At 54.3% G+C, this 26,006-nt stretch overlaps 1 protein-coding gene across 1 annotated transcript; it reads right to left on the bottom strand.

Annotated features, from left to right (window-relative positions):
* Window positions 1-1,956: 1,956 nt before the first annotated feature.
* PGLYRP2 (peptidoglycan recognition protein 2) lies at window positions 1,957-6,423 on the bottom strand. The gene is made up of 5 exons (XM_058657651.1): window positions 6,363-6,423; window positions 4,761-5,672; window positions 2,930-3,140; window positions 2,063-2,369; window positions 1,957-2,010 (listed from the first exon to the last, which is right to left on the bottom strand). The coding sequence occupies exons 1-5, from the start codon at window positions 6,421-6,423 to the stop codon at window positions 1,957-1,959; spliced, it is 1,545 nt and encodes a 514-aa protein (XP_058513634.1).
* Window positions 6,424-26,006: the final 19,583 nt, after the last annotated feature.

Raw genomic sequence — 26,006 nt, 5'->3', positions numbered from 1 at the left:
CTAGTCATAACGCTACTCACGCTGAAGGTTGGCAAGCGATGTCCTGCAATAACTGAATTATCACCATTGTGGCCTGCAGACCAGACAGGAGTGTGGCACCTGCCAGCTGGGCCCCATCTTGCTGTGTGTGACCTCGGCAAGTCACTTCCTCTGTCTCCCCTGGGTTTCCTTATGTGTTCGGCAAGATGATAATATCAGTGACAAAAGGCGCATTGTCTGAGTCTTTATTCGTTCTACAAATATTTCCTGAGTGCCCACCAGGGTGAAGAAGCCATGGAGAAGGACACCCCCATGGGTCTGGCTCTCCTGAGAGCTCACTGTTTACACCAAGAGGCAAGCACGAGGCGTTTCCAGCCAGCAAAGGGGACCTGGGGTGTGAGCTCTGTGCCACAGCGTCTCAAGCCTGCCACCCGAGACGCTGGCAGCTCCTTCCTTTCTAGCTCCCTGCCAATGCGCCGTGCAAGGCAGCAGAAGATGGCCCAAGTGCCTCAGTCCCCTCCTCCCACATGGGAGACACGAATGGCTTTTGTTTTTGGCTAAGTCTGGGGCTGTAGTGGCTCTTTGGGAGGGAGTGACCCGGTGGATGGAGGATCTCTCTTCCTATAAGTGTCTTTCAAATAAATAAATGCATCTTTCAAAAAAATTTATTTTTATTGTAAAGTCAGATATATAGAGAGAAGAGGAGAGACAGAGAGAAATATCTTCCATCTGATGATTCGCTCCCCAAGTGGCCACAATGGCCAGAGCTGAGCTAACCCGAAAACAGGAGTGTCTTCTGGCTCTCCCACGCGGGTGCAGGGTCCCAAGGCTTTGGGCCGTCCTCCACTGCTTTCCCAGGCCACAAGCAGGGAGCTAGATGGGAAGTGGAGCAGCCGGGATTAGAACTAGCACCCCTATTGGATCCTGGTGCTTTCATGATGACGCTTTAGCCAATGGAGCCATCCTGCTGGGTCCTTGGAAGACTGCTTACTTGCATATATCTCCAAGCTTCTTGGTCCAGAATGATCCTGAATTCTTTGCTAACATGTTCATTGCTGTTTTATACACTTGATGTCAGCCAAAAGGCCGAGAGGCGATCATTGCTATTTGACTTCAAAGACAGGGAGACAAAGACAAGGCAGGGAGGGAGGGAGAGAGAGAGAGAGAGAGAGAGCCCATCTACGTGGTTTACCTTCTATTGCTCACAGCAGCAGGAGCTGGGCTGAGCCAAAGCCTCCAGCCCAGGATCTGGTCCAGATTACCCATACGGTGGTGACCTTAAAGTCCTTGAGCCGTCACTGGCCACCTCTCAGGGTCAGCCACAGCAAGAGGCTGGAGTCGGAAGCAGAGCAGGAATGTGAATCCAGGAGCTCTGCTGTGCCACAGCCTGCCCCTGTGCTAGAATTCTCATCTCAGAGCCTGCTCGGAGCAGCCTCAAGCTAAGACAACAGGTGCAGGCACAGAGGGGCCCGGAGTGGATGCTCTCTGCGGGCTTGCCTTATTCTACGGCTGGTTGTCCCCTCATTGCGGGTGGCGGTAGTGTTCTCTTTCGTCTCCCAGAGGCCTTTTTGTCTGTCTTCCTCTTCACAGACTAGAAAACAGACCAGTGAGTGAGTGAGTGAGTGAGTGTGTGTGTGTGTGTGTCCAGGTGGTAGGCTAGGGACCCAGGGCAAGAAACTGCACCTGCCAGCAAGCAGGCTGGAGCAGGCAGAGGCACTCCTTAAGGGGATCGTTTCCCGGCAGGATACAGGTGGGACAAAACCATCCCGTTGCATCCAGGGTGTTTAAGTCATGCAGGCTGGGGGTTGGAATGTCTCCGGGGGAGGTGGCGCCAGCTGGGCTTAGATTGGACGTCACAGTCACCTGGCTGAGATGTCCGAGGAGCGAGCGTCTAAATTTAGGGTTGGGATGGGATGGGATGCAGACAGAGGGTGGAATACAGCCCTTGGAACAAAGTGGCAGGGGCGAGGGGCTGGGCTAGGCTGGGGTTATGAGATTCCGGGAGCCCTGCCCTGTTTGGGAGGGCACAAACTGGGAGTGAGGAGGGGGTGGAGGTTAGGCAGGCAGCAGACAGCCTAGGGGCAGAATGCAGACTCACGAAGTGCGGCCAGGTGTGCAGCTCCTGGAAGAGGGCATCTCCCGGGCAGTCGGTGGAGACGAGCTGGCGATGGCCGAGCACCTTGTACTGGGGTTGTAGGAAGCCGGCGCGCAGTGCGCAGCGGGGGAGCTGGTCACGCACGCTGCGCAGCGCCACCTCTGTGGGCAGTGCTGCCGTGTAGTTACCCACGAAGGCCACGCCAAAGCCGAGGCTGTTATGGCGGAACGTGTGCGCACCCAGCCAGTGCCAGCCTCGGCCCTCGTACATGTAGCCGTCGGAGCCCACCACGAAGCTGTGAAAGGGAGGAAAAGCAACTGGAGGCTGGGTATCGCCTCGCTTTCCTCTTTGGCCAGGAAACTGCAGACCCCAAGTCCCGAGGTGGTGAGACCCCCGGCTGCTTGCGCATGGTTACCTCCCCAAGGATCCCAGCCCCCGCCCCCAGCATGGACACGCCCCACGTCCCCTCTCTCACACTCCCACTTCCAGCATTGCCCACCCCCCGCTCCAGTCCTAAAGGCTCCGTCCTTCTCCCAGGTCCTTGCCCCCTGTCCTAACTTCTATCCATCCTCGGCCCCAGAGCCCCACCGCATGAATTCTTCCTAGGAAATACAGGACATCTCTTTTGTTTATCGGAATAAAAGCTTTAAAAAGAGGGTTTCTACCGTTTAATTATTTCTGATTCCGGAGAAGGCTCCGATCCTAGACTTGATCCTTTCCCACGGATTCTCCACATCTCCAAACTCCTCCTCTATCAAGCTACATCCCCTTACAAGGCTCCTCCCCCTAGACGTCTCCCCGGGAACCCCTGCTTTTCCGTCCCACTCCTCCTCTCCCCGGCCAGGCCCCGCTCACCTGTAGCCTAGGTCGTCCCAGCCGCGCGTGTCCTGGTGGAAACGTTGCATGGAGCGCATGTTTTGGGCGCATTGCGTGAAGCTGGTGCAAGGTGACGCGGGCTCGTATGTGTGATGCACGTATAAGAAACCAAGCGGCAGGTGCAGTGACCTCGGCTGGCCCCTGTAGGGCGCTGCGCCCCAGCGGCAGCGCGGGTGGATGGCTGGGCAACCTGTGGGAGCCAGGGCATCCAGGGCTGGGGTCAGTAAAGTGCTTTCTGTCTGCTCCTTCAGCTCCCTGGATCACCCCCCGCCCCCCAAGTCTCCTCCCGGGTTTGGGACAAGTCTAACCTCATCTCACCCTTGTGCCCCCTGGGGTTACAGATGGACTAAATGTAACAGCATGGCTTTGTTGCTCTATCTGCTGTGTCCCTAATGCTTTCAGGGTAAACCTCAAGAATTTCAGCTCTGATTTCAGAGCTCCGGGGTCGTCTCTTCAGCACACCCAGCCCTAAGCCCTGGGGAAGACTGTGGAGTCCCCCCGAGGTAACGTCTGCCTGCAATCCACACCTCTCATGTCCCATCAACCCCCGGAGTGGTGGCTGCTCCACTTCCCATCCAGCTCCCTGCACCTGCCAAAACAACAGAAGACAGCCCAAGTATCTGAGCCGCTACCACCCACGTGGGAGCCCTGGAGGAAGCTCCTTGCTCCTAGCTTCAGCCTGGTACAACCTTGGCTGTTGACAGCATCTGGGAGCTAACGAAGATGGATGGAAACGCTTCGTTTCTCTGCCTTTCCAATAAAATCAGTATTTTTCTTTTAAAGGAGGAACTCTGAGGTCCCATCGTAAACCATTCCGCAAACCCAAGAGGTAGAGCCATGAGTCAGTGAGGTTCAGAGAAGTGAAGCAATTTCCCCGAAACAGGTACAGCAATAACTGGCTGACCTTGCACTTGAAACTCTGTGTCATTGCGTCTGCGCGGAGGTTGAGCCCACATCCTGGAGCATCGTCTTTCTCACAATAATGATAATAATTAAAAAATAAAATCAAGGACCATGGCTGTGATGGAGCAAGTAAAGGCGACAGACCAGCATCCCACAGGAATGTCAATTTGAGTTCTGGCTGCTCCACTTCTGATCCAGCTCCCTGCTAACGCACCTGGGAGAGTGCTTGGCCCCCCTGTTCCCTTGTGGGAGACCTGGAGAAAGCTCCTAGATTCAGCCTGGTCCAGCCTTTGCCATTGGCAGCCATGTGGGAGTGAAGTAGCAGGTGGAAGATCTCTCTCTCTCTCTCTCTCAAACACACACACACTCTCTCTCTCTCTCTCACTCCCTCCTTCCCTCTCCAAAACGCTACTTTTTTTTTTTTAATTGGAAAGGCAAACTCATGGAGAGAAGGAGAGACAAAGATCTTCCATCCCCAAATGGCTGCAACACCCAGAGCTGAGCAGATCTGAAGCCAGAAGTCAAGAGCCTCTTCTGGGTCTCCCATGTGGGTGCAGAGTTCCAAGGCTTTGGGCCATCTCCGCTGCTTTCCCAGGCCACGAGCTGGAAGGGAAGTGGAGCAGCCGGGACACAAACTTTCACCCCTATGGGATCCTGGTGCTTGCAAGGTGAGAGTTTAACCACTGAGCCATGACGCAGGGGGGGCCATATCTCTACCTTTCAAATAAATTCATTCAAAGAATAAAAAGGTCGGATGAGCTATTCATCCTGCAAAGTCTGCTAACTGCATTTCCTCACCAAGACAGCTGTCCCAGCCTCCCAGACAGAGCCCCTGGGGTGCCCACAAAGAGCTGGGAGGAGGGAAGGTCTCAGGGCATGTGTGTGTGTGGGGGGGGTTCCATCTCACCCAGGTACGCTTCAGTAAATTCCTTAGCTGCGCGGGTGGCCACCTGGGCCAGTTGATCCTGGCTCACGTTCCACAGTTGGGGGTGCGCTGGTTCCAGTCTCTGCAGCAGGACAAGGGCCCCCAAAACCTGCCGGTCCAGAGAAGGGGCCAGAGCCAGAGCGGCCATGTTCTGCCGTCGGAAGTTGCTGCGAAACTTCGGATCTCCGGCCACTCCGGCTCCATAGTACTGGCTCAGCAGGAGGCTGAGGGCTGGCCGAGGCTCAGGGGTCCTCCTCAGGTGGTATCCAAGGAGGATTCCATCCAGGGCACCATTGAGGAAGGCCATGGTGAGGGTTGATGCCGTCGGGGCCAGGAGCGTGAAGTTCCGTGGAGAGGAGAGCTGGTCCCAGCAGCCCTCAGTCCCCAGGCCTGGACGGCTCAGAGGCCTGGGGTTCTGGAGGAAGGCCAGGCCCAGGTATCTGGCCAGGGTGGTCACCAACAGGCTGTCTGCAGTGCTGGGGGATTCAGCGTTGTCTCCTGAAGCAGCGGCTCCAGCTGAGAGAGCCAAGGTCAAGGTCATGGTCCCGGGCTCCTGCTCTCCTGCCTGTAGCCCCATCAGCAGGGGCTCCAGGGCCACGGTTGAACCGTCAGGAGCCAACACTACCCCGTATTCCTGTCCATCTTGTATATCATGTCTGGTCACTTGCTTGATGAAGTTCAGAAACTCGGGGCTTAGTGGGCAGTGATCCCCCAGTGCTGTAGCTTGGAACGCGGGTGTCAGCAGCAGGAGAGGATGGAGTGGATTGTGGGGGCCTGTGTCCTGGGCTGCCCGCAGCCACGCGGAAGCAGCATGTCCAGCCTCGGTGTTCCTCACGTCCTGCTCCAATTCCTTCAGGACCTGGATGACGGATTCCATTCGCAGGGACAAGGAGGCTGCAGGGAAAGCAAATGTGTGACCCAACAATTCTTTTTTTGTTGTTGTTGTTGTTGTTATTGTTTTAAAAATTGTTTCAATTGTTATTATTTCTTCAAATGTATTTACTGAGGCAGGTGCCAGCATGCCTTATGGACACAGGTTTTAGCCTGGCTGCTCCAGTTATGAACCAGGTCCCTACTGGGAAAGCAGTCGAGGATGGCTCAAGGGCTTGGGCCCCTGTACCCATGGAAGAAGCTCCTGGTTTTGGACAAGCCCGGCTCTGGTTGTAATGGTTGTCTGGGGATTAAACCAGTGGAAGGGAGATCTCTCTCTCTCTCTCTTCTAAACATTTACTGCATGCCAGGTACTGCTCTGGGGAGCTTATATAGTTTAACTTGTTTAACCTTTGTGGCAACTCCACAAGCTGGTTTCCACTGGCCTCCTGTGAGACAAGCCACCCGAGGTCCAAGGGGGTTCAATCACCCAGCTGGGAAAATGGCAGGAGGTTTTAATTCCTCCTCCAGAAAGTCCTCCTAATGGCTTGTTCCCCAGGTTCCAATCCTGACCCAACTCCACGGGGCTGGGATATCTGTGTCCCCAGACTGGAGATGGGGTGAGAACCAGGCCCTCCTGAGACCTCTCACCCTTCTGCCTGCCTGCCTGCCCAGTTCTGGGAGCCTACCCCAAACCTCTGCCCTGTGACCCACCTGAACCTGGCTCCTGCCACAGCAGCAGCCCAAGCGCGATCCAGAAGACGTGTGGGGCCATCGTTCTGGGGCTCCGGTTTCCAGGGCGATGCGCTCTGCTGCTCTCTGCCGACAACCTCGGTGTCAGATGCGGAGGGCTGAGCTGGATGTTTTGGCCCTGTCAAAGTCCAGCGGTTAATGACATGGCTGTTCCTCGTGCACCCATGGACGGGAGGCGGCAATGGGGGCAGGGGTCAAGGTTGTGTGGGCCCGTGTCATTCTTTTCTTAGCTGAAGTCAGGGGGCTGGCTCCAAGGGTCAGGCTCAATCTAGGACACAGCTCAGAGGCCCGGGTGGTTTACAATCCACTACACTGCCTGTTCTCCTGAGAGGTAGACTGAGGCCGAGGCGGCAAGCTAGGACCGCTCTGTGGCAGCTCTGCAGCTGCTGCTGGCCGCTCCGAGGGGGGACTCCCAGCTTCCCACCTGCTGGGCTGTGTTGGGGGGAGGCGAGAGCTGGAGCTGCTGTGGCTTTCTGAGCTTTCAGGATTCCAGGAGTGGCCGAGGGCAGGAGGTGCTGGGGACCCTGGGCTTTGTGCTGGGGGCTGGCTGTTGAGCTCACCTGGTTGTCCGGTCAGGCATCCCTTCTCGTCCCGTCCATTGATGCAGTGGCTGAGGTACACAGACTGGGTCCGGCTCCCCTTTATGTCAAGTGCTGGGTGGGGTGGGTGGGTCAAAGCATTTGATTTGCTGCACATGTAAATCACTTCCCTATTGTGCTTCCCACCGCAAACCCCACCCAGGGAGTTTCCAGTTGAACCCACCAACTGGACCAGACACTCCGCAGGCCGCTCCTTGCGTAGTCCTGGGGGATGCCCGGACTTAGCCAGATCTGTGATTTCCCCGGGGATCACCCCCGAGGGACGTGGGATGTCCACTTGTTGGGGGAACCCGACATCAGCTGGGCACCTAGCAGGGCCTCAGGATGTTAGGGTGCTGGGGGACCTTGTGCATGGGGTGGTGATGGCACGGAGGTGACATGCCAGCCTCAGACCAGGTTTCCGAGGTGTTGGGATGGCCCTTGTCCTGGCAGAGTTGAGTGGATCAAGTGGACTGTGTGTCTGACGTGGTTGTTGTCCCAGAGCGTAGCTGAGAATTTTCAATCTCAGGTTGAGTTATTTTACTGTGAGTTTTTTTTTTTTAAAGTACTTAGTTTTTAAAAAACAGGATTTATTTTTTAAAAAATCGATTTGAAAGTTGTAACTACTGAAAGAGGGAGAAAGAGAGATATTTTCCATCTGCTGGTTCACTCCCCAAATGGCGGGAACCACCAGAGCTGAGTCGATCCGAAGCCAGGAGACAGGAGCTTCTTCTGGGTCTCCCACGCAGGTGCAGGGTCCCAGGTTTTGAACTTCCTCCATGGCTTTCCCAGAATGGAAAGTGCAGCAGCCGGGACATGAACTGGCACCCATATGGGGTCCTGGTGGGTGTAAGGTGAGGAATTTAGCCACTAGGCTGTGACGCTGGGCCCAAGATTTATTTATTTTTATTAGAAAGTTAGATACACAAAGAGGAGGAGAGACAGAGAGGAAGATCTTCCGTCTGTTGATTCACTCCCCAAGCTGCCGCAATGGCCAAAGATGAGCCAATCAGAAGCCAGGAGCCAGGAGCTTCTTCTGGGTCTCCCACACAGGTGCAGGGTCCCAAGCTTTGGGCCGTCCTCCACTGTTTTCCCAGGCCACAGGCAGGGAGCTGGATGGGAAGCGGGGCCGCTGGGGATTAGAACTGGTGTCCATGTGGGAACCCAGCGTGTGTAAGGTGAGAACTTTAGCTGCTAGACTAATGCGCTGGGCCCTGTTGTATTTTTTTTTTTTTTTTTAAGAGCAGTTTTAGGTTCAGGGGAAAATTGGGCAGCATATAGAGAGTTCCTGTACTCTGGATGTCCTCAGTGAAGCCTGTTGGTGGGAAAGGATGAGTCCATATTGGTACATTACTAACACCCAGGGTCCATGGCCCAAATCAGGATTTTCTCAGCATGTTTGTTGGGGGCAGTGAGGAGGAAGAGGGGCAGTCCAGGAAAAGCTCATGGAGGGACCTGCGTTGTAGCCTAGCTGGTAGCCAGTCCTCCGGCTGCAACATCTGTATCCTATACAGGTGCAGGGTTGAGATCCGACTGCTCCACCTCCCATCCAACCCCCTGCTTGTGGAAAGCAGTGAACCGCCCAAGTGCTTGGGTTGCTACATCCATGTGGGAGACCTGGCTGGAGCTCCTGGCTCCTGGCTCCTTCTCCTGACTCAGCTCTGGATGCTGCTGCCATCCGGGGAGTGAACCAGCAAATGAAAGATCTGTTTGTGTGTGTCTCTGTAACTGTTTCAAATCAATGAATGATCTGTTTCAAAAGAAAGGGACAGCTTTCAGAATCGTGGTGAATGAGGGCTGGGCTCCTTTGCTCCATGCACCTGCCAGTCTTTGGTGTAGCTGTGTTTGAGTTTTGAACGTTCTGACAAGTGTTCTGCGTGGCATCCCATGGTTTTAATCCACATTTTCCCTGATGACAAGTGACGCAGATCACCGATGTGTGCGAATCACTATGGGTACTTGTATATTTCCTGGTCTCTTTTTAGAGACTTATGTATCTATTGAAAGCATTACAAAGAGAGAGAACTTTCACATTTTCTATGGCTTATTCCTCCAATGGCTGCAATGGCCAGGGCTGGGCCAGGCTAAAGCCAGGGGATAGGAAATCCATCTGGGACTTCCACAGAGGTGCAGGGGCCCAAGCACCTGGGCCATCTTCTGTTGCCTTCCCATGGGGGCATTAGCAGGAAGCCGGATGGGGACTTGAACAGGTGGTTGTATGCCACATAGCCAGCCCCTCTTGCATAATGTTGAAGTTAGTTTTTTAGGATTGAGTTTGAAGAATTCTTGTATGTTTTGTTTATATCCTTTATTACAATCCAATGTTTTCTCTTTTTTTTTTTTTACCTATTTATTTATTTTTATTACAAAGTCAGATATAGAGAGAGGAGGAGAGACAGAGAGGAAGATCTTCCATCCGATGTTTCACTCCCCAAGTGAGCTGCAACGGGCCGGTGCGCGCCGATCCGATGCCAGGAACCAGGAACCTCTTCCAGGTCTCCCACGCGGGTGCAGGGTCCCAAAGCTTTGGGCCGTCCTCAACTGCTTTCCCAGGCCACAAGCAGGGAGCTGGATGGTAAGTGGAGCTGCCGGGATTCGAACCGGCGCCCATATGGGATCCCGGGGCTTTCATGGTGAGGACTTTAGCCGCTAGACCACTGTGCCGGGCCCAAAAGAATAGATTTTTTAAACTAAAGGCAGGTTCAGCAATTGTGCTGGGTCCAGACACACTGGAGCCAGAGGCAACATCAGGACCTTCGTTCCTGCCCATTTTTGTTTGTAAAGATTTATTTTTATTTGAGAGATAGATTTACAGAGAGACCAGGAGAGAGAGAGAGAGAGAGAGAGAGAGAGATCTTCCATCTACTGGTTCATTTCCCAAATGACCAAGATGACCAGAGCTGGCTCAATCCAAAGCCAGGAACTTTTTCCAGGACACCCGCATGGGTACAGGGGCTCAAAGCCTTGGGCTATTCTTTGCTGCTTTCCCAGTCCATAACACAGGGAGATGGATAGGAAGTGGAACAGCTGGGATGCCGGCACTGCAGGTGGAGGGTTAGCCTATAAGCCACCACACTGGCCCCGGCTCCTCCTGCCTTTTGACTTGATTTATTTAGCCCTAGTCCTAACTAACCCTTTGTTCACCTGGCTTGGAAATGACCTTGACTCAGCCCTACGACTCCTAGGTTTGCCTCTCTGTCCCACCCCCCAGCCTCACCCCACATCTAACTGAGGCAGTAAGGGAGGGTACCCTTGTGAATTTCACTGGACCCATGCGCAGATCAAGGTCAGAGAGGTTAGGTAACTTGCTCAGGGTACACCGTTACAACCGAGGGAGGGAGGGAGAGACTTGCCAGCACTTGGTTTCCAAATCACCTAACCCAAGTTTGGGTCAAGTTCAGCGTCCTAAGGCTCTTCCCAAAGCGGGGTTGGATGCAGAACGACTGACCTCAGGGTGATTTCACACCCAGCATCCATGGGCCATCCCGAGTTTGCTTCAAGGCTTGCAGGCTCAGTTGTGACCTATGCGTGCTTCGCCCAGAAGTGGGACTCAGCAGGTTTAAGCATCAGGAGGTCTCTAGACTCAGGAAGTTCCCCGTTACTCCCACTCTACTTCCCTTCCCGGCTCCCTGACCTGGGGTTGCACCTTGTGACCCAGGCCTTGCCTGCGAATTTGTCCTCAATTGTGGCTGCTTGACAACAACATGCCCACGGCCTTGGCGGAGGACTCGAAGTGCCACAGATGGGGTCAGATCCTCATGGGCAGTGGTAGGGCGTTTGCTGGCGGGGCGAATGGGGAAGTCCGACTGGGGATGTGGGATCAGTTTGGGCTGGGCCTCTCAGGTCTACACATGCCAACGCATTTGTCCTGAGCTGGCCCCGGGTACCGGGAAGAGAGGGTGTTGGGAATCCCACCACCCTTCACCCATCACCCCAGCACCCTTCCCACCTGCCGGGACAGGTCAGGGCCTCTCTAAGTTGCTGTTGGTCTCCTGAGAGTGGCTGCTAATGTCAGCCTGGGGCCGGTGGCCAGGGCCTTGGCACCAAGGTTCAGAGCAGGAGGCAGTGGGTGGTGGTGGTGGTGGTGGGGAGGATGAACTTGCAAGTCCAAGGTCAGAGTTCACAAAATGCTCACATTATGGTAGTGGCTACAAACCCTGCTGGTAAGACAGAAAGCCGCTGGGCTTTCTCTCAAAGTGAAAGACAGCTCAATGACTAAAAACTTCATCTTGCAAGCCCTGGGATCCCATATGGGCACGTTTGTGTCCTGGCTGCATACCTGCAGTCCCATAGAGGTGCTTGCCCTTGATCTGGCTGTTCCGGTTCTGATGCGGCTCCTTGCTAACACAGCTAGGACGAGCAGTCAGAAATAGTCTAAACACTTGGTCCCTACCTGGATAAAGTTCCTGACTTCAGCCCGGCTCAGCCCTGACTGTTGTGGCCAGCTGGGGAGTGAACCAGTGGATGGAAGAGCTCTCTCAGAGTTTCAAACAAAAATAAACTTTGTAAAAAAAAAAAAAGTGTTCATTTTATTTTTATTTGAGTGGTAGACTTAGAGAGAGAGAGAGGAGTATTACTGTTCACTCTCTAGATGGCTGCAAAAGCTAGGACAGGACCAGGAGGAAGTTGGGAACCCGGAACTTCATGGAGGTTGTTCATGTGGGTGGCAGGGGCCCAGAGACTCAGCATTTTCGCTGGTGCATTAGTAGGCAGTGGGATTGGAAGCAGAACAGCTGGGATGCGAACCTGCAGCACTGGCCCCCTAACGAGCCCTTAAAAACAACAACAACAGAAAGTGAAACATTCAAAGACGTTTAGAGTCTTCTCAGTGAGGTGAGAACATCACTTCGGTTTCGTTCACTTTCACTTGGGTCCTGGCCACCCTCGGAAGAGACGTGAATTCAGTTTCTAACTCCTGACTTGGTCTGTTCCAGCCAAGCCTCGCTGCTGCGGCTATTTGGGGTAACTGAACTAGCAGGTGGGAGATCCAAACCTGTCTCCCTGCCTCTGGCATCGATCAAATGAACAAATAAAACCCACCCAGATCCTCACTCTGCTTCCAATCCCTAACTCAAACAACTGGCTTCTTCTCCCGCCCTCCATTCGCCCATCTCTGAAATGGGCAGCTGGTCCTGACACCACAGAGCTTCCATGAGGTGACGTGGTTGACGTGTTCGGGGTTGTGTTTGGCCGGGAGGGAGAGAGAAGCCGGGGCCAGCCGCGACCTGGATTCCTGCTGTCCCACGTCCCCGCCTCAGCTTCCGGAGCAGTATCTAACCCAGCCCAGGAAATTAATCCGCGTAATTACTGCCAGAGCCAACTTCTTACCTCTTAGCCAAGTGCACACTCACAGTCATGACTGATTTCTGCATTTGCGGCACCTGTCCAAACCCAGGGCTAGTCAGCTAGTCCCCAGCCTTCCCCCTCCCACACCTCCCTGCCCCGCCACCTCAGCAAGCCAGCTGAGCCCCAGGGCTGGGCCCTGAGCCAGTCTGGAACGGCAGCCAAATGATTCACCCAGAGATTGCTCGAGTCCAGTTTGCCAAAGGGGAAAGCCAGCTGGGGCTGGCTGAGCCCACGGCCTGTAGGATCCCTGCAGTGGCCTACCTCACGGAGCATCCTTCTGGAACGGTACAGAGGAGAGCCGGTTCTCGGGGTACACCTGACCCTGGGAGTGGCTGGGAATGAATGTGGCAAGCGAAGCCAGTGCTTAGCTCCCAGGCAAAGCGCACAAGAGGCTGAGAGTGAGTATGGGGTGAGTGAGGCAGACACTGGGACACTCCCTTGGGGAGGTGTGCACCCCCGCGGGGTCCTACATGAGAGCAGGCTGCAGGACAGATATGCGTCTATTTATTTGAAAAGCAGAGAGAGTCATGTTCTGTCCTCTGGTTAACTCCCCAAATGCCCACCCCACCCAGGACTGCTCTAGACAGGAGAAGAAGAGCCCAGAGCTCTATCTGGGTCTCCCACGTGGGAGGCAGGGACCCAGGACTCCAGCCAGACACCTGTTGCCTCCCAGGGTTTTCATTCGCAGAAAACTGGTCTTCCATTGAAGTACTGAGCAGGCCTGACCTGCTTAGCTTTTGATGTTAGACGGCGCTGGGCATATTCAGGGTGGTATGACTGTAGACAGCGCAAAACTGGTTTCAGGAGTGGACCCGGAACTCAGATACAAGCACTGCAGTAGGAACATGGCGCACCGAAGGGTGTCTTTATTTATTTCATTTTTATAATTTTTAAAAATATTTATTTATTTATTTTATTGCAAAGTCAGATATACAGACAGGAGGAGAGACAGAGAGGAAGATCTTCTGTTCGATGACTCACTCCCCAAGTGAGCCGCAACGGCCGGAACTGAGCCCATCCGAAGCCAGGAGCCAGGAACTTCCTCCAGGTCTCCCACGCGGGTGCGGGGTCCCAGAGCTTTGGGCCGTCCTCGACTGCTTTCCCAGGCCACAAAGCAGGGAGCTGGATGGGAAGTGGAGCTGCCGGGATTAGAACCGGCGCCCATATGAGATCCCGGCGTGTTCAAGGTGAGGACTTTAGCCGCTAGGCCACCATGCTGGGCTCTTATGTGTATTTTTGACTTGAAAGGCATGATGGCAGAAACACACATGGAGACAGAGCTTCCACCTGCTGGTCTGTTCCTCAAGTGTCTACAATGGTCAGGCCTAGGCTAGTTGACCTAGCCCAAGAGGCAGGCGCTCCATCCAGGTTTCCTACATGGGAACCCAAGCACGCAGGCCATGGTGCTGCTGCTTCCAGGATGCGCCAGCAAGCAGCTTGATTGGAAGCGGAACAGCCACTGTAATAGGGGATGTGGGTGTCCCCAAGAGTGACTTCTAACCTGCTGGGCTGCAATGCCTGCCCATCGCCCCCAAGGGATGACTTCACCTACCCCAGTGTTTCTAAAAACATCAACATCAGTTAAAACAACACCTCCCATCGAGACTGTGAATATTCCTGGGCAACTGGAAATGCCAGGCAATTAGGAAACAGCTTAAATAACAGGATTGCTAGTGTTGCTCTCATAATTGTTACTCTCAATCTGTTATCACTGCCTAATTCAGCTTGTTATCACACCCACTCCCCATCAAGCCACGTCACTGAAACACAGTGTGGAGTTTCAGAGCCATTAGAGACAGTCAGCGCTTCCCCTTTTGAACGTGATAAAATACAACATTGAACATTTCAACCGTGTTTAAGAAAATTGGACTTGGGCCTGGCACTGTGATGTAGCAGCCGAAGCTACCGCTTATGATGTCAGCATCCCACAGAAGACCCAGGTTCGAGCTCCCAGCTAACATGCCTGAGAAAGCAGCAAAAGATTGCCTAAGTGCTTGGGCCCCTGCACCCATGTGGGCGACCTAAAAGAAGCCAGAAAATTCATGCCAGGCTTCCCATGTGGGTAGCACAGGCCCAAACATTTGAACCATTTGAAACACATTAGCAGTGAGCTGCATCAGACGCGGAGCAGCTGGGACTGGAATTTGGCACTCTGGTGTGGGAAGCCATCGCAATCTGTGGATGAACGCACTGGACTACAGCACCAGGCCCCCGGTTTCCATTCGCTTAGGTTGAACTTGGCTTTGGTCTGGCCATTGCAGCAATTTGAAGAGGGAACCAGCTCGGGCGCATGGGCCCAAGCATTCCAACTATTGCCTTTTGCCACAGGTATTATTAGCAGGCAGCTGGATCGGAAGTGGAGCAGCTCGGCCTCCGATTGGCGCTCCTATGGGATGCTGGTGATGCAAACGGCAGCTTAATATGCTATGCCACGGTGCCGGCCCCTGGTTGGTTATTTCATGTTTATTTTTTTTTTAAGATTTATTTTATTTTTATTACAAAGTCAGATATACTGAGAGCAGGAGAGACAGAGAGGAAGTGGAGCTGCCGGGATTAGAACCAGCGGCCATATGGGATCAAGGCAAGGACCTTAGCCACTAGGCCACGCTTGTCAAGCCCAATCATGTTTATTTTTATTGCAAAGGTACACTTACAGAGAGATGGAGAGACAGAAAGATGCTCCATCAATTGGTTCACTCAGGAGGCCACAATGACTGGAGTTGAGCTGATCCTAAGCCAGGAGCTTCTTCCACGTCTCCTGCACAGGTGCAGGTCCCAAGGCTTTGGGCCGTCCTCGACTGCTCTCCCAGTCCACAAGCAGGGAGCTGGATGGGAAGTGGAGCAACTGGAACACGAACCGATTCCCATCTGGAATCCTGGCGCATGCAAGGTGAGGATTTAGCTGCTAGGCTAACACGCCGGGCCCTCTTACGCGTTCTGGAAATTTCATTTCAAGAGTTCCCTCTCCTCTTTAAGTTCTCCCACTTGAAGTTTCAGTCTCTCAGCTCTGCCCGGATGATGGATGCATCTGAGTGGGGGTTCCGGGTGGATCCCTCCTGGGACTGAGTCTTGGGTGCCTGTCAGCATAGGGTGAAGTGAAAACTGGGATAGGGCAATGCCTGAACTTGGGGCTTCCCTGGCCGGAGTGGATGAGACAAGTCCAGCTGGCCAGTGACACCTGCCCGCTGCTCCGACACCAAGTGACCTGCCTGCCGTGGGAGTTCCCTCTGTGGGAACTCCCTGTGGCCAGAGAGACTCCAGAACCCATCCCGGGTTCCCCAGGGCCCCAGGGGGCAGGTGCATCCCTTCTCTGTGCCTTGATACTCCCATCTCTGAAGTGGGACTGATTCTCTCTCTCAGCTGTGACAAAGAAGTGAGTAAAACCAGCCACTTTTTTTCTTTACCACGGAGCTGTTTGTTTTCCCAAATGGGTAAAATCCCTGTCACATGAAGTGACTCACTTCGCAAACCGTTTGATTGTTTAGAGAGTCTCCTAGGATTGTGTAACCTTGGCCTCTGTCTCTAGCGCCCAAACAGGTTCATCGCCCTTGTCGGCAGCCGGTGAAGCAATCACTTCCCAAATGAGCCCCCCTGCCCCTCTCTGCCCCTTCAGGCTCTGATAACTACTGGTCCATGGGCTTTCTGTTCCTGTAGGTCCGTGTGTTCTGGCCCTGTAGGTCCGTGGGTTCTGGCCCTATAGGTTCGATGGGATCACGTATCACATGGGCCTTTTGTATCTGGCTTGTGCCACGTGTCATCACGGTTCTGAGCATGCTCCACATTATTACAGATCGGGAGAGAGATCTTGCAGCCACTGGTTCGTTCCTACGTCCAGGTCTAAGCCAGAATTCCAGAACTCAAGCCAGATCTCCCGCGAGGGGGGTGGGCAGGGACCCCCCTGAGCCGTCCCCTGCTGCCTCCCAGGGCGCATGTCAGCGGAAAGCTGTTCCCAGGATGTGCATCAAGGATTCCGATGTGGGAGGCGGGTACCCCAGGCTACAACTTTGCTCCTGTGACAAATGCCAGTTTCTAGGTTTTTTTTTTTTTTCAGCCTCGCTGTCACTGATGCCTTCCATGACTCTACCTGGATGTGACCAGTGACCTACTCATGGCTTCCTTGTGCAGGGTGAACTTGCTAACATTACCCGAGGACAGGGACACAGGAAGTGTTTAATTAGCACAGGTGTCCGAACCCTTGGAAGGCTCAGAGGTGAAGTCATTTGTCCAAAGTCACACAGCCATCGGCAAGACCTGAACTCAGTGGGCAAGCTCTCTCTCTCTCTCTCTCCTCTCTCTCTCTCTTCTAAAGATTATTTATTTATTTATTGCAAAGTTAAATTTACAGAGAGAAGGAGAAACAGAGAGAAAGATTTTTCCATCCACTGATTTACTCCCCAAATGGCCACAATGGCCAGAGCTGGGTTGATTCAAAGCCAGGAGCCAGGAGCTTCTTCCGGGTCTCCCAGGCAGGTGCAGGATCCCAAGACTTTGGGCTGTCCTTGACTACTTTCCCAGGCCACAGGCAGGGAGCTGGATGGGAAGTGGAGCAGCTAGGACACAAACCGGCATCCATATGGGATCCCAGAACATGTAAGGTGAGGACTTCAGCTGCTAGGCTAATGTGCCGGGCTCTCTCTCTCTCTTAAAGAAGCTTCTAGAAGCATCTTCATCCTTCTGGAAGCCACGGAGGACAGATGAGCAAGGCAGGTGCTCTTGGGAAGGGCTATACCGCCGTACTGCTCTGCTCTACGGTGAGTGGTGCTTTGATGTCCATAGTCTGGCTGGGTCAGCCTGTGGTCAGCTGAGGCGGTCTGTGGTCAGAAGCAGCAGTAACAGCTGCTTCCCCGTGGTGACCATGCCCACTCCCTCCCCCCCCACCCCACCCCGGCTCCTTCAGCACAGTCACAAGCAGGGTGGTTTCCGCTGCCCGGGGTTGGGTAGGGCGCCAGCCACACTCTAGCCTTCAGTCCTTGGCTCCCATGGGTCCCTGCTCTGAGCCATTGTTCCTCTGCCTGACCCACAAAGTTCCACCCCATCCCCCGCTGGCTTCTGGCTCTGGGACAAAGCCACACTGGCTCTCGCTGTTTGCTCACACAGTGGGGAATGCTCACCGTGTTCACATTTTCCCGTTACTCCACTATCCCCGTTTGCCCAAAGACTCCCTGACCACCTGTTTCATCCTTCCTGGAGACCCCGTCCCACTCCGCAGCTCCCCGACTTCCTCTTCTCAATCTACCCCTTGTGGCCTTCCCAACTTCGCAGAAAATTCCCCCCAGAACAGGGCCCTGTCTTGGCTTTTTAAGATTTATTTATTTTTATTTCAAAGGCATTTTTAACAGAGAGAAGGAGAAACAGACGGAAGGACACTCCATCTGCTGGTTCATACGTCAAGTGACTGCAACGGCCAGAGCCAACCTAGAAACCAAGAGCCTCCTCCAGGTCTCCCGCGCTGGTGCAGGGTCCCAAAGCCCTGGGCCATCGCTGACTGCTTTCCCAGGCCACAAGCAGGGAACTGGATGGGAAATGGAGCAGCCGGGACACGAACTGCCGGCCATGTGGGATCCCAGTGCGTGCAAGGTAAGAATTTAAGCTGCTGGGCCATTACACCGGGCGCAGGGACCTCTGATTTATAAGACAAAATCCTAAATCCGTTCTCCTCCTCTGCTAATGTGATGAAAACCACTCCTCCCACGCTCGTGTGAAAACTCCACTCATGATCTTGCACCTGATTTTAGATTCGCCATTTCCATGCTCTTGCTAAGTCAGTAGCAAAACCCTCAGGCGGTCAGTATCTGTAGTCTGTGTGCGCCCAACCTCTTGCTGTGTGGCTCCCGGAGTCCCAAGAGACCTCCCAGTTGTAGGCTTTGAGAGTCTCAGCTTGGGGGACATTGCAACCGGCCACTGCCAGCCCAGTGTGGCCAGGATCAGGTCTGCTGGAAAAGTCTGGAGCGGGGAGCCAGGATTCAACCTGGAAATAGGACAGAGAGCGTATCTGGCTTGGACACCTGTTGGCTCCTCCTCCAGGGGCATTCCTATTGGCTGAGGGAAACAGGCTTGTTTCTGATAGGCTGAGGCGAGGGGGCGGAGGTGGGATGGAAGAAGCTGAGTGGCTGAGGAACCGGAAGGCGGAAATAATCCGAAGCTAGCAGCATGGGAGAGTGGGCGGCTGAAGACGACGTGTGGTTGAAAGAAAGGAGGGCGAACTCTAAGGAGTTTTCTGGACTTTTTCTTGGCTAAGAGTTTATTGAGCTGTGTGTCACCTTCCCAAATCCTGTGTTCTCGGTCGCTGGGACAGAGAGAGGGTGTTTAATCTCTGCTGACTATGAGGAAACGAAGGGGGTGTGTGTGCGTGTGTAGAAAGAGCGAGAGGGGGCTGGGTTAGTCCAAGCAAAGGCCAAGGAAGGCTTTGTGCCAGACAGAGCTGGTGAGAAAGAATTTGTCCCCGCTTCCCACCACACCTCTGCCAGGGTCACTAGATCCACAGGTGACCAGGGGGACAGTCGTCCGTCTCTTACCGCTCCGTCAGCACAGACTCTATGCTGGTGGCGGCGATGGGTCCCCTAGTCTATCTGCTGTGTGTGTGGGGTGGTGGTGGGGGGGAAGGACTTGCCACTTTCCATCCCCTTCCAGGCTCTTTGTTGGGGGGACAGGTGTCATGCTTCACCCCTCTAGCATGCTCACTGCAGGCTGTCTGTTGGGGGGAAGGGACAAGTGTCATTCTGCCCCCGCCCCGGGCCACCCCTACCACAGCTCCTTTTCTCCTGCAGGAACCATGTTCCCTCTCCTTAGTTTCTGAGAACAAAAACTGGAGCCTCCTTGTCCCTGTCCTACTGCGCGCCCCCTTGTTCCCGTCCCACACTGTCCCCTTGCCCCCGTCCCACGCCGCCCCCTTACCCCTGTCCCACGCTGCCCCTTGCCCCGTCCCACGCTGTGGCCATGCACCCCTTGGGACTGTATCCCTGGTGCCCACCTCTTCTGCATCTGTTGCTTTCCCCTGGCCTGGGTTTCTCTTAGTCTTTTCTTTTTTTTTTTTTTTTTTTTTTTTTGACTTTTTTTTTTTTTTTTTATTGTTAATTATTTTGCATTATGTGACAGTTTCATAGGCTCTGGGAATCCCCCCCTCCCTCCCCCTCCCCTCCCCCCGGTGGATTCCTCCACCTTGATGCAGTATTACAGTTCAAATTCAATCAAGATTCTTTCATTGCAAACATATACCAAGCATAGAGTCCAGCTACTTATTGTCCAGATTGGTTGAACAGTTTCTTGGGGAGACCTTTTCTGGTCTGAAGTTTGAGCTGGCAGAATATCATCACAGTCAATTAAGAGTCCCAATATAACATCAACAGCAATTTGCAATGTTATGGAATTGACATGGTTTTGAGTAACCAGTGTATTAAAAAGAAAAAAAAAAAATAAGGAAAACAAGTCCTAGCCACAACCTATGATTAGCTCATTGACATTTCAATTTAGTTCATATACAGGACCGGCTGCTCTATACCTTAAAATGGCCATAAGGCACCATTCAGCTGTTTCGTGTCCATTTCATCTTAGTATTTAGCCAGTTGTTGTGTTGAAGTAAAATTTTGCTGATCTTGGCAGATTTTAGGATAATCCAGACTGGCTTGTAACTCTAACAAGATATATGTCAACATTTTAGGTGCAGAACATTTTTTTTTTTTTTTTTTTGGGGGGGAGTGTGCAGGAAAATCCTCAGCACCATGGTGAGGAGTAAAACTAATCTTTGTGACCCACCCAGCGAGGCATGAGCCAATCCATGCCAGCTCTTTCCTGTCAGATTTCAAGTTCTACTTTCTGTTGTTTATTTATTTTAGGTTTTTTTTTTTTTTTTAGTTTGTATGATTGTTTGTTTGCTGTGAGGGGTTTTCGAAGCGATCCCGATGGTCATTGCGAGGGAGGGGGGGTCCAGAGGTGGAGCCAGTCTCGGACCAGAGAAAGCTCTCTCTTAGTCTTTTCTTACCTGTTCATTCTCTCCTCTTCACGCTACTGAAAACTCCTACCTAAATTGGGTCCCAGGTCAACCCCCCGGGACTCATTCTGGCTCCCCCCAGTCAGGCCGTGCTTATGCCCTATATCCTCTGCCCTTGGTACTGCAGCCAGCGTGTGCCAGCTAACTCTTGCTCTCTCTCTCTGCATAGGAAGGTTTACTGAGAGAAGAAGAGACAGAAAGATCTTCTACCCGCTACTTCACTCCCCAAGCGGCCCCAAAGGCCAGTGCTGAGCCGATCCAATGCTAGGAGCCAGGAGCTTCTTCCAGGTCTCCCATGTGGGTACAGGGCCTCAAGGTTTTGGGCCATCCTATAGTGCTTTCCCACTCTTCCAGGCCACAGGCAGGGAGCTGGAAGGGAAGTAGAGTAGCCAGGATATGAACCAGTGGCCAAATGGGATCCCGGTGGATGCCACTAGGCTGTTGCATAGGGCCCTAGTCATTCTCTTGCGGCAAACTTATTCTAGAATAAAAAAATAAAAAACGGGCCGAGCGGCGTGCCCTAGCGGCTAAAGTCCGCCACGTGGGCCGTGGGGAAGCGCGTGGCCCCGGTGGGGACGGGCACAGAGGAGCCGGGAGCCACGCGAGAGGGGCCACTGGCGAGCGCGGGCCGCGACTTCTGCCCAGCCGGGGGGGGGCGCAGGCGGGGCTGCGGGCGCCTGTCACCGGCCGAAGAGCCAGCAAGGCCCGGGGGAAGTGGAAGCGCCGGAGGAACTGGGTATGCGGCTCGGGAAGGTTTGGAGCGCCGGGAGAACGGCGTGACCCGGGCTCGGGCCGCCCGGCCTCGGGATGAACGATCGCCCAGGATGGGCACTAGGGGAAGCAAGTGAGGGGAGGCGTCGGGTCCGTCCCGCCGCGGTCGGTCGGCCGGCCGGGGGGCGACTCGGGCTGCCTGGCCGGGCTCCCTGGGCGCCAGTTCTAATCCCGGCAGCTCCACTTCCCATCCAGCTCCCTGCTTGTGGCCTGGGAAGCAGTGGAGGACGGCCCAAGGATTTGGGACCCTGCACCCGCGTGGGAGACCTGGAAGAGGTTCCTGGTTCCTGGCATCGGATTGGCGCGTACCGGCCCGTTGCAGCTCACTTGGGGAGTGAATCATCGGATGGAAGATCTTCCTCTCTGTCTCTCCTCCTCTTTGTATATCTGACTTTCCGATAAAAATGAATACTTAAAAAAAAAAAAAAAACAAAAGCATTCTGGGAGTTGATGGAAGTGGGACCAAGGTTGCCGGGGTGGAGGCGGGAGGCACTCCAGCTGAGGCGAGTGTGGGTTTGCCCTGGCCTGGGAGTTGAGAAAGTCTTCAGAGAACCTGGCCTTTGAGCTGAGAGCTGCAGAATATGCAGGAGCCAGCTGAGCAGGTGCAAAGCCAGGGGAACAGTCAAGGCTTTTGGGGTGTGTCTGTAGGGGGGAGCAGAGCGGGACATGGTCTTGGTGGCTCTGGAAAAGGATTCCCAAGGCGGGCGGGAGGGAGTCTGCTTGCCCACCTTTGGGTGCTTCTCTTATTGACTTCAGCTCTCTGTTAGCTCTTGTCCCACCTCGACCCTCTGGCCCTTCCCAGCAAGCTGACCTGTTCCTTTGCCTTGTGGCTTGTTTTACGGTTCATCCAAAAGGAAGCCAGAGCAGCTGTTGGAGGTGGGAAGGGAGTGTGAGGTCACTGTGTTTGTATCTCATCTGCTCACTCCGCTTTGGGGAGTAGGTGGTGGCCAGGCTGAGGCCAGGAGCCAGGAACTGGCTCTCCCATTTGAGTGACAGGGACTTGAATCCTTACCTACTGCCTGCTCCTGGCTGTGCGTGAGGCAGGAAGCTGGAATTGGAAGTGGAGCTGAGCGGCACCCAAGCTTTGTTATGGTGGGACGTGGACACCCCACAGCATCTTGACTGTGTTACCAGACATTGTTTTAGATCAAAGAAAGTCTTCGGGGGCCAGTGTGGTGGAATAGTGGGTTAAGCCGCTCCTGGCCACATCTCTGCGTCTCACGCCAGACAGCCACTTCAAGTCCACGCTACTCCACTTCCATCTTAGCTTCCTGACAATGAACTTGGAAGGCAGCAGGTGACCGCTCAAGTACTTGAAGCCCTGCACCCATGTGAGAGATGCGGAAGAAATTCCTGGATCCTGGCTGTGCCACACCAGGCTGTGGTGGCCTTTAAGGAGTGAACCAGGAAATGGGAGGGGTGTGTGTGTGTGTGTGTGTCTTTCTCTCCCTGTAGCTCCATCTTTCAATCATAAACGAAGACCTTTTCAATGTTGATGAAAATTCCCATTCTATAAAGTTAACCACTTGAAGGTACTCTCTTTAAAGCCATTGAGTACATCACAGCTTCCGGCCACCATCACCTCTATGGGGTTCTAGAACTCCACAAAGATGTACTTGATTTTTTTATTGGAAAGGCGGATTCGATTTACGGAGAGGATGAGAGACAGGTCTTCCATTCAGCCGAGTCTCCCACGTGGGTGCCGGGGAGCGGGCACTCGGGTCATTCTCCTGCCTTGGCAGGGAGCTGGCTCTGAACTACAACATCTGGGCATTGAGCTGGCACCCTGATTTGGAGTGCAGGTGGCACAAAGGGCACCGCAGCATCGGCCCTTGCGCCTGATTCGTCATGTCTGTGCAGGACTGCCCCAGGTGGTTGCGTTGCCTGATTCTGCTGGCTGGCTTCAGGTGCGGTTTTCCTGTTGGGCTCCTGCGAGCCCGTGCGTTGAGTCCCTGATTTCCCTTGTTCGGGTCTTTGATCCCTGGGGAGCGGGTATTTGGTGGTCGGCGGGGGGCGGGTCTCGCAAGCTGTGTGATTTCCAGACCCCCGCTAGACCGAGTCAGTGTGTGCCAGGCTGCTGGCTGTTTTCACCACCTCATTTCACGTGCCCATGAGGCCCACCGGGGTCGCCGGGGGGTGGGGAGCGGGCAGGCGGAGGAAGACACTTCAGCTTTTTCATCCTCTGCCAAGCCTGCCTCACATCGCTCCCAGATGCCTTCCCGGCCAGCTGCAGCCTCCTCCGCCTCCTCTCTGCCCAGCTCGGATGCTGGCCCTGGTCCACTGAGACCTGGGCTGCCGCGAGCGAGGGCGCCGCTGACCCAGTCACTGGCCAGCTCTGCCCTGGGTGCCTTCTTAGGGCCTCGTGTGTGTGTGTGTGTGTGTGTGTGACCTCTTTCTGTCCTCGTCCCTCCCCTGCGGCCTGCTGACCCATGCCCGTGGTGCCCACTCTCTGCCCCGTGCAGTCAGCATGATGCCATCAGCTGCTTTCATGTTGTCTTTCTAGACATCCCACACGGACCTGGTAGCCTGAAGGCACCCAGGCTTTCCCAACCTGGGGAGCTGTTGACATTCAGGCTGGGTCAGTCACAGGGCTGGGGGGCCGTCCGGTGCCTTTGAAGGATTACCTTTGGACATTGCCAAGTTGGCAGGTGGCAGGGCTGGGGGTGTGGGGATCTGCTCTGTGTGGGAGTCAGGCTGGCCCAGCGGTGGGGGGGGGTGGGGGTGGGGACAGGGTGCTGGCTTAGGAGTCAGAGAAGATCTTCCTGGCCCTAGAACCCCAATCTAGCCAGGAACCAACTGGGTGGACTCTGACCCCAACCCTCTCACTCTTCACCCCCTTTTGGCCACTCAGACATTTGGATTTTCATGAATTTCTACAAAGACTGCCTCCCCTTCGCCACCATCCCTGCAGGTTCTGCCAATCAATGATTAACATCATTGTCAAGTCCAAACCCACATCCATTCCCCCTCACCTCAATTAAATATAACATGCTTAAAAACCAAGGAACGGGGACCTGGTGTGGTAGCCTAGTGGCTAAAGGCCTCGCCTTGCACATGCTGGGATCCTATATGGGTGCTGGTTCGTGTCCCTTTTGCCCCGCTTCCTATCCAGCTCCCCGCCTGTGGCCTGGGAAAGTAGTTGAGGATGACCCAAAGCCTTGGGACCCTACACTTGTGTGGGAGACCCAGAAGAGCTCCTGGTTTCTGGCTTTGGATTGGCTCAGCAATGGCCGTTGTGGTCACTTGGGGAGTGAATCATTGGACAGAAGATCTTACTCTCTGTCTCTCCTCTTCTCTGAAAATCTGCCTTTCCAATTAAAAAAAAAAAAAAAACTGGATGGAGACTGGCCCTGTATAATAGTGGGCTAAGCCTCCGGCTGCAGTGCTGGCTCAAGATCCGGCTGTTTTGTTTCTAATCCAGCTCCCTGCTAAAGTGCCCGGGGAAAGTGGTGGAAGATGGCCCAAGTGTTTGGGCCCCTGCACTCATGCGGGAGACCCAGAAGAAGCCCCTGACTCCTGGCTTCAGATTGGCTGAGCTCTGGCCATTGTGGCGATTTGGAGAGTGAACCAGTGGATGGAAGATCTGTCTGTCTCTGTCTCTGTAACTCGACCTTTCAGAGTTGTATTATATACACATCCATCCATCAGCGAAACAACAGAAGGACAGAGAACACCTCCCCTGTTCACACACCATCCACGGCTCCCCACTGCCCAAGGATCAACCCTTCTTGGCCCCTTCCCAACCCATCCCTCCCCAAGCTTGGGGAAGCCACTTGCTAAGCCACACCCCCAGCTCTCTGTGCCCAGCCCCGCCCCCTTACCTGCACCTGCTGAAACTCAACCTGTCTGCGCAGTCTTAGCTCAGATGTCACGTCCTTCCCGTCCTCATCTTCCCTGACCTCCCGTCTGGGTTCTGCAAGTGGCCCGGCTTCAATTACTCACAACTCCTCTGCTTGAGCCGGCTGTGAGTCTTGGGTCACCGCCTACCCTTCCAAGGCCAGGGGTAGGTGTTACTGCAAAGGGGGTGAAAAGGCTCTTCGTGCGACACCCACTTGGTGGAAGGAGACAAGGAGGGGACCACCTGATGATGCCTGTCCTCCCGTCTGCCCAATGTCCGGGTCAGTCACTTACCCGCTCACCACAGCTCTGCCTCCCATACAAGTGTGTGGGACCAGCCAGAGCTGACCAAAAACAATATCGTGGTGTGTGTGTTTGTGTGTGTTGGGGGAGTGGTTGGTAGTGGCGGAAGTAGAACCAGTCTGATCCTGTTTGGTAAAGCTGGGAGGCCTTCCTGGAGGAAGCTGCAGCAGCGACAGAAACCCCACGGTGCTGTTCTGGATCCAGAGATTGCCCAGGGGTGCTGGAGTCTGGGAAGTCCTCAGGGCCCAAGAGGAGACTTCTGGCAGCTGCTGTGTTCCGTAGGGGGAGGGAGACTCTGGGAACCCTGGGCCTTGGGGCTGGGCCCTGGGAGGGGAGTTGACCCCTTGTGCAGGCAGTGGAATGAAAAGACGTGCTAACTTTTGAAGAAGCCACTCAGAAAGCTTGAGCATGGAAGGGGGGGTCTTGAAAAACAACTCTTGGGGGCAGGGGAGAAATGCATGTTGTACAAAAACTGCATATGGTTTTCAAACTTTTTTTTTTGTTTGCACCAAAGTTGCTTTTCATTGCTTTTCCCCGCGATTTTTTTTTTTAAGTCCCCGTGTCTGTGCGCCGGTCCTCGCGTCTCCATCTCGCAGTTCGTCCCTCTATCTCCGGGGCTCCATTCGCACGCACGTTCGCTCCACGGCTTGGGGTTCCCACCCAGACGGAGGGAGGCCGGCCCAGCTGGGTTGGTGAGGGAGAAGGGGAGTGGCCGGGGCTGGACCCGGAGGCGCGTCCGGGCGGGGTTAAAGGACTGAGCCCGCCTGGGGCCCCGGCACCGTG

Source organism: Ochotona princeps, chromosome 33, assembly GCF_030435755.1.
Source record: "Ochotona princeps isolate mOchPri1 chromosome 33, mOchPri1.hap1, whole genome shotgun sequence".
Taxonomy (NCBI): Eukaryota; Metazoa; Chordata; class Mammalia; order Lagomorpha; family Ochotonidae; genus Ochotona; species Ochotona princeps.
This window is presented reverse-complemented; position numbering and strand designations above follow the sequence as displayed.

Bases quoted from the DNA above. Each gene is read 5' to 3' on its own strand.
- PGLYRP2 (XM_058657651.1), bottom strand. From the start codon at position 6,423: ATGGCCCCACACGTCTTCTGGATCGCGCTTGGGCTGCTGCTGTGGCAG. The intron at 5,673-6,362 runs GTGGGTCACAGG...CTTTCCCTGCAG, and splicing joins GTGGCAGGAGCCAGGTTCAG to CCTCCTTGTCCCTGCGAATG. The intron at 2,011-2,062 runs GCCCCTAGGCTG...CCTCACTCCCAG, and splicing joins ACTTCGTGAGTCTGCATTCT to TTTGTGCCCTCCCAAACAGG.